This window comes from Cinclus cinclus, chromosome 27 (genome assembly GCF_963662255.1).
Source record: "Cinclus cinclus chromosome 27, bCinCin1.1, whole genome shotgun sequence".
NCBI lineage: Eukaryota > Metazoa > Chordata > Aves > Passeriformes > Cinclidae > Cinclus > Cinclus cinclus.
Genome location: NC_085072.1, coordinates 5,461,852 through 5,468,812, shown reverse-complemented (window position 1 = coordinate 5,468,812; position 6,961 = coordinate 5,461,852). Strand labels below are relative to the sequence as shown.

The window sequence follows — 6,961 nt, the reverse complement described above, 5'->3', positions numbered from 1 at the left end:
TTTTGACAGTGAGTGTGGTTTGTCTTCATCTTCCTTCTCTTTACCCTTTAGCTGTCCTCTTCTTCAGAGATTTTTAAATCCTTTTACTTTTGGATCTTTAGAAAGGAAGGATCTAAAAAAATAAAGGTATAAAAACGAGGGCACACACAGACCGACGATGGTGCATGTTCCACACAACACCGACACAGTCACTTTGCATTATTATTGGTATTATTATTGGTATTGTTTTGCCGCATCCTCGGGTTTTGTTGCTGTTCATTTGGTTTGGGTTTGTTTTAAACATCCGTAAAGATCTTTTTGATGTTCACACAGTTGGGATTGTTTGTGGTTGTGCAGTTGCCTGCTTTAAAGGCAGCCTGTTTGAAAGCACTGTGATTGATCCCCCCTTCCTCAATCACCATGTACTCGGACTTGCTGAGGGTGGAATTGCTGCGAGCCTTCTTCATCTCCTCGCTGGACGAGAGGTGCTGGCAGCTCCCGACGTGCATGTACTGGGCTTGTTCCTCACCTTCTGTCTCCCGGTGGTAGAAATAGTTGAAGTTGGAGACGATGACGGGCACGGGGAGGGCGATGGTCAGCACCCCCGCGATGGCGCACAGGGACCCCACGATCTTGCCCCCGATGGTGATGGGGTGCATGTCCCCGTAGCCCACGGTGGTCATGGTGACCACAGCCCACCAGAAGGCATCAGGGATGCTACTGAACCCCGAGCTGGGGTCATCGGCTTCGGCGAAGTAAACGGCGCTGGAGAAGAGGATGACGCCGATGAAGAGGAAGAAGATGAGCAAGCCCAGCTCCCTCATGCTGGCCTTGAGGGTCTGCCCCAGGATCTGCAGCCCCTTGGAGTGCCGGGAGAGCTTGAAGATGCGGAAGACCCTGACGAGGCGGATGACTCGGAGGATGGCCAAGGACATGGCTTGCTGGCCGTTGCCTTGCCGCTCAGCCAGCTCCGTGCCCAGCGTGATGAAGTAGGGGATGATGGCCACAATGTCAATGATGTTCATGATGTTCTTGGAGAACGTGGCCTTGCTGGGACAGGCAAAGAAGCGGACCAGCAGCTCAAAGGAGAACCAGATGATGCACAAAGTCTCCACCACAAAGAAAGGGTCGGTGAAGGATGACACCATGGAGGCAGCCGAGGATGAGGAGTTGGTGAAGACATCAGGTGGGAGAGGGCCACCGCCTGTCCCGAAGGTCCCCCCAGTTCCCTCATAGTCATGGTCATCCCTGAATTCAGGCAGGGTCTCCAGACAGAAGATGACGATGGAAATAAGGATGACCAGGACAGAGACAATGGCAATGCCTCGGGCCGGCCCAGAGCTCTCGGGGTACTCGAAGAGGAGCCACACCTGGCGTTGAAACTCCTTCTCGGGAAGCGGCCGCTGCTCCTCCCGAATGAAACCCTCATCCTCCCGAAACTTCTCCATGGCCTCCTCCCCCAGCTGGTAGAAGCGGATCTCCTCGGAGAAGATGTCGATGGGGACGTTGACGGGACGCCGGATGCGCCCACCCGACTGGTAGTAGTAGAGGATGGCGTCGAAGCTGGGCCGGTTACGGTCGAAGAAATACTCATTGCGGAGGGGATCGAAGTAGCGCATCCTCTTCCGGGGGTCCCCCAGCAGCGTCTCGGGGAACTGCGCCAGGGTCTTGAGCTGGGTCTCGAAGCGCAGCCCCGAGATGTTGATCACCACGCGCTCGCAGCACTCGTGCTCCGCAGCGCCCGCGGGCTGCCCGGCGGGCACGGCCGGCGCCGGGGGCTGATCGTAGCGCTCCCCCCCGAGCAGCGCAGGAGGATGCTGGGCTTCCTCCAGCAAAGGGTCTCCGCCGCCGCCGCCTCCCACCACGGTCATGCTGCCTTCGTCCCCTTCCTCGCTCTCTTCCTCCTGCTGCTCGGGGCCCGGCTGGGGGGCGGCGGGGGGCGGCTGCTCGGTGTAGCCCAGGTTGTGGTGGCTGCTGCTCGAGCCGCCCCGCGGCTGCCGGCCGGCGGAGGAGGCGGCCGGAGAGTAGAGCAAGCTCCGGCGCTCGTCCATAAAGGTGTGGGGCGGAAGGGGAAGGAGAGGGAGGGGGGGGGGGATCGGAGAGGCGGCAGCCGAAGCCTCTTCTTCCTCCTCTTCCTCCTCCTCCGGGCGGAGAGGGAGCAACAGCCGCCCAACTCCTCCAGCGGCTGCCGCTGCTCTGAAGAGCCGAGGCTCTTCTCAAAAAATCCGCCCCCAGCCCTGGCACCGCCTCACTCAGTCACCGCTCCCGGAGACACCCACCGGCCCCCCGGCCCTGCCCCGCAGCCCCCCGCCAGCTACGGGCACCCCCTCCCCTGCCCCTGCTTGGGGGAGCCCCATCCATCCCCCAGGCAGCGCCGAGGGGCTTCAGTCTCCTCCCGGGAGCATCCTTTGCTGCTCGTCGGGCTGCAAGCAGGGAGAAGGGTTTTTCCTGGCAGAGCCGCTGCCTAGAAAGAGTTTTCCTGCCCTTCCCCAGGTGAAATGCAATTCTGACTCTGAATTTTGGGGTTTGCATGTTGGTTTTCAGCACGGTTTCACACGGTGGGAGGCTGTGGCAGTGGGAAGCCGAGAGCGTGGCCAGAACCAACAGTTGTTTTGAATCAGGGTCTGTGTTAGCCTGGGGATTGTTTTCCTCTGTCTAGGAGAGCGTGTGCATGTCTGTGTGTCCATGAGTGTGTGTGCACATGCGTGTGCATGTGCTACCCCCACCAAAATAAACCCAGAAGCAAAGCTGAGCCAGCCCTCTACCAAGGAGGTTCCAGGCTGAACCTAAACCTGCATTTCAGACTTTCCATCAAGAAAGCCAAAACCCTTACATTTCTTTTTCTTTCTTTCTCCCTTCAATTGGTGTTCTTAAGCAAATATTTTAATTGTGAGCAAAAGGGACTTCTTCAGACAAAAACCTCTTCTGCAGGAGCCCAGAGCTGGCAAACACCCCATCCCCCAGGAGATGTGCACCAGGGACAGCTTCTGATCTCCCAGCTCTCTCCTGGATCCCCATTTTTCTAACTCCCTGCAATAGCTGAAATGCTTTCACTCCCATGAAAGGGAGTGTGCCAAGGGGGTTTGGGCAATTCGGGGAGATCCCAGCTTGGGAAAAAGTAATGGAATGGCTTGGGTTGTGAAAAGGACTTTAAAGCTCATCTCATTCCACCTCCCTGCCATGGGCAGGGACACCCTGCACTCGACCAAGAGCTCGACCATGAGGGCTGGGGAGGGGACAGGAGGGAGCCTACATTCCCTTCTGGAGCCAGATGGAGGTTAAAACCCCTCCACCATCCCCACCTGAGCTCATCATCCTGGTTATTTTTAACCAGCACAGCCTCCAGAAGGTAGGGAGAACAACAGATGAAAAGATCAAACTTATTTATACTTTAAATCAGAAACAAGCTGTCCAAAATACCCAGATCTGAGGAGGGAACAATAAATATTGGTGCAAGAGCCGACTCCAGACTCTGAATGGCAGATGAACAGTGAGGATGGAGCCTGGCTGAGCTGAGCCCACCGACCTGCTTGCTGACAGAGGGGAAACACCCTCTGCCACCAAAAACCCAGGATTCCTGAGGGAATGGGCTCCAGCAAGGTGTGCACGGAAAGATGGAAGTTCTCCCACGCCCCCACACAAGGAAAGTGATCTCCAGGCCATGTCACCTCACCCCAGATTTGGACACAAGTCCCTTGTTGCCACCTCCATCCTTGGCTTTAAGCCCCAATTTTGACACCTGTTTTATTTGAGGGTGTGGATCTCCGGGGAGCTGGGAAGTTGCTCCCCCACCATTCCTGCAGCAGTTTGTGGTGCTAAGCAGCAACATGGTCCCAATGAGAGCATCCACTCCTCCCTTCCAACCCACAGCACCTCCCAGCCATCCCAAAACCCAGACAAGGCAGGAGGCAAAGCCCTGGAGCACCATTAACCCTTGTACTCCCCTTGTTGTTGTAGGTTGGGAAAAATTCCTGTAAGCAACAGTTCACACCCAAGTCTGAGGCTTTATTTTCATGAAAAAGAAATAACCATCATCCTTTCACCACATATATGTGTGTAGAAGCTAAAAATTTCTCTGGCTCATCCTTATTCCCTGCTAGGATTTCTGCCAATAAATCAGAGTCGTCTGGTCTCAAGCAAACAAATGAGGCTGCCTCAAACCATAAACATTTATTGAGGACACAAGGCTCGAGGCACAAGGTGTAACTTCCATAATTGCAATAACTTACTCTGCATCTGTGAGGGGCAAACCCATCAGGAATTACCGAGAGAGGCCCACAACTTTGGGATGCTGCTTGGAAAAGCCTTTCCTTTAAGAGCAGCAGGATTCAGCCCTTACCCCATAACTGCAGCACAGCAGCAGACATTAACCCTTGAGCTCCAGTGGCTTTGGTCGGGCATCGCACCGGGATTTCTCCCCAAGCTGGCGGCCCCAGAACGTCATGGCCTCCTGGCCCTGTGTTTACTCCTCTGCTGCTTCCCTGTAATCCTATCAAAGCCAATTAGGCTGTGCCAGGCGAGCAGTAGCACTGCAGGCAGAGAGCAGCCGAGGGGCAGATCCTCCCCAGCCCTTCCCCTCAGCTCCTGCCTTGCCCTGGGTCTCCAGCAGAGCTTTGGGGCAGCACTGGGGATGCAGCAGCAGCATCGCCACCAGCCTCACGTGTCTTCCCTGGAGAGCTTTACATCCAGGAGCTGCAGCAAGCCAAGCATTTGTCAAGCAGAAACAGAGGTGGTCTAGGTCAGGCTTCAAAATCTGGAGATCTGAGCACAAGGGAAGGGGAATAAAAGCCCTGGGAAAGGGACATCTCCCTGGTGTCCAACCTGGCCAAGGCTTTCCCATAAGCTGGGTGAAGCACCAAACCCTCTCCTCTAGGCTGTGGTTTGCGGTCTAACACGAGATGTCCCAGTGCTCCCTCTGCAAATTTCCTTCTGCTTTTTCATCCATCTCTTCTTCTGCATCTGGTCTCAACAAATTTAATTTCGTTCCTAACGGCCATTTAAGAAATCCCCCTGTGCAATGATCCACAGGCTGCCCTGGAACAGCACATGCAGTTTCTATGAGGAAGGAGAGCGAGCATTGCTCTCTCTTCCTCCCTTAATGACCTTCTCAGGGCAGATTTCCAAGCAGAGGGGACGAAAACTTCCCTCTTTCCACAGCCAGACCCAGACCACAAGAGGAATTCCCCCAGCATCCTTCCCCTGGAGTATATGAGCTGCACAAAACATGTGGGACCTTCACCCCAGCTCTCAGTGATTGCCAGCCATGGGGCTGCCTTAGCATCCTGCTTCCACCTTGAAATTTTCCTTCCTTCTTGATGAATCCCAATGTCTCTCAAGCAGAATTGTGGGGTTGTCCTTCTCCCCCCAGAGCTGCCCTTGGTAGCACCAGCAGCCAGGCAGAGTGTACAGAATCCAGCCTGGCTGTGAGCAGGATCTCACCCACCCTCCCCTCCCTCCCGTTTCAATGGGAACTCTGCTTCCATTGATAAATCTGGGACAAATCTGCTCGTCTTCATTTCACAGGATCAGAAATCTCTCAGCGCACAGTAATACCTTAATGCACTGCAAATGCATTGTCTGTCCTGCCACAGCAAAGCCCCAACTGCTCCAGCCAGGCAGTGCAGCTTTAACTCCCTCCAGGTTTCTCCTCTGGGGAACATGAGACCTCCCGTGCCACTCAGAATGGACAAAACGTCATGGAGAAAGACTCGAGGTTGTTGTTCAGGTCACCAGTCACAGACAGGACTACAGGGGCTGTTGGCAGCAAACACAGTTCAGCATCAACCCAGCCTTCTCAGATTAACTTGGAGCAATTGCAGAATCACAGAACCATGGACTTGTTTAGGTTGGAAAAGCTCTCTAAGGTGATGGAGTCCAACTGTCCACCTAACTGCCAAGGCAACCACTAAACCATGTCCCCAAGTGCCACATCCACCTGTCTTTTAAATGCCTCCAGGGATGGAGACTCCACCCCTGCCCTGGTGAGACTGTGAGAGTGCCATACCTTGGGAAAGAGATTTTCCCTGACTTGAGGCCATTTCCCCTTGTCCTGGCTCTCAGCAATCAGGGAATAAATTGAACAACACAACCTCTGGTTCCTGACTGGCCAGTCCTGCCATCCTCACCTTCTCCCTTGTGGAGACAGGAGGTGGGAGGATCCCCACAGTCTGTCAGCTCACACCCTTCCAGAACTGGGATGCTATTCCCATGAGAATCTTCCCATGAGATTCCCTGGGAGGCCATCTCATTCCCAGAAATCAGGGATCCTCTCTCATCTCCTCACGGAGCCACAAAAGCATCCAGTGAGGGTTCCCTCTCTGGGGTAAGACAAATTCTCCACCAACGCCATCCAGGGAGACTGCGGGAAGGACGGGAACTGAATCTTGATTTCCCAGGATGGATTTAGAGCTCCAACTCTGGAGCACACCATTCCTATTCCTGTCGCTGTCTTAGTCAGACTCCAGGTATAGCTCAGCCGTGGAGTGAATCCTTCAATCCCTCCGTGCCTCAGTTTCTCATCTGTACATTGAGGGAGTATTTCTCGCCTCCCACCTGGATCCTATTTCAATCCTACACCAGAAGTGTTTCGCTGCACTCACAGTTGCACAGTTGTTTCTCTTTCTTACTTGAGAAAGATACTGAAATATGGAAGAGGGAGGAAAATCCAATGCTGTGTAAATCCTGCAGCTTGCTCAGCCCTCGGCACAGGTGGAAAGCATCACTGGGAGCCCCCCAGGGAAAGCTGGAGATGCCTCTCTCACACAGGACATTTAGCAGCAGGTTCCCAAACCCTAACTGATGTCCCCTCTGACTGCTGGATGCCTTCAGAGAATTGGGAAGCGGGGGCAGAGGAGGAAGTGAAAATTGAACTGATAACCCAACATAACCGAGCGTGGACAGCAGCTATTTTTCATGGGTTGTTTCCCACAGAGCTGAGGATTGAACAAGAACATTTCTTGGGAAGTGAAGAACAAGTTCTAGT

The 6,961-nt window shown here is 54.3% G+C and overlaps 1 protein-coding gene across 1 annotated transcript; it reads right to left on the bottom strand.

The window, feature by feature from the left end:
• Positions 1-275: 275 nt before the first annotated feature.
• LOC134054050 (potassium voltage-gated channel subfamily A member 3-like) lies at positions 276-2,030 on the bottom strand. Its single transcript, XM_062509490.1, has one exon. It carries the CDS (start codon positions 2,028-2,030, stop codon positions 276-278), a length of 1,755 nt encoding a protein of 584 aa, XP_062365474.1.
• Positions 2,031-6,961: the final 4,931 nt, after the last annotated feature.

Bases quoted from the DNA above. Each gene is read 5' to 3' on its own strand.
- LOC134054050 (XM_062509490.1), bottom strand. From the start codon at position 2,030: ATGGACGAGCGCCGGAGCTTGCTCTACTCTCCGGCCGCCTCCTCCGCC.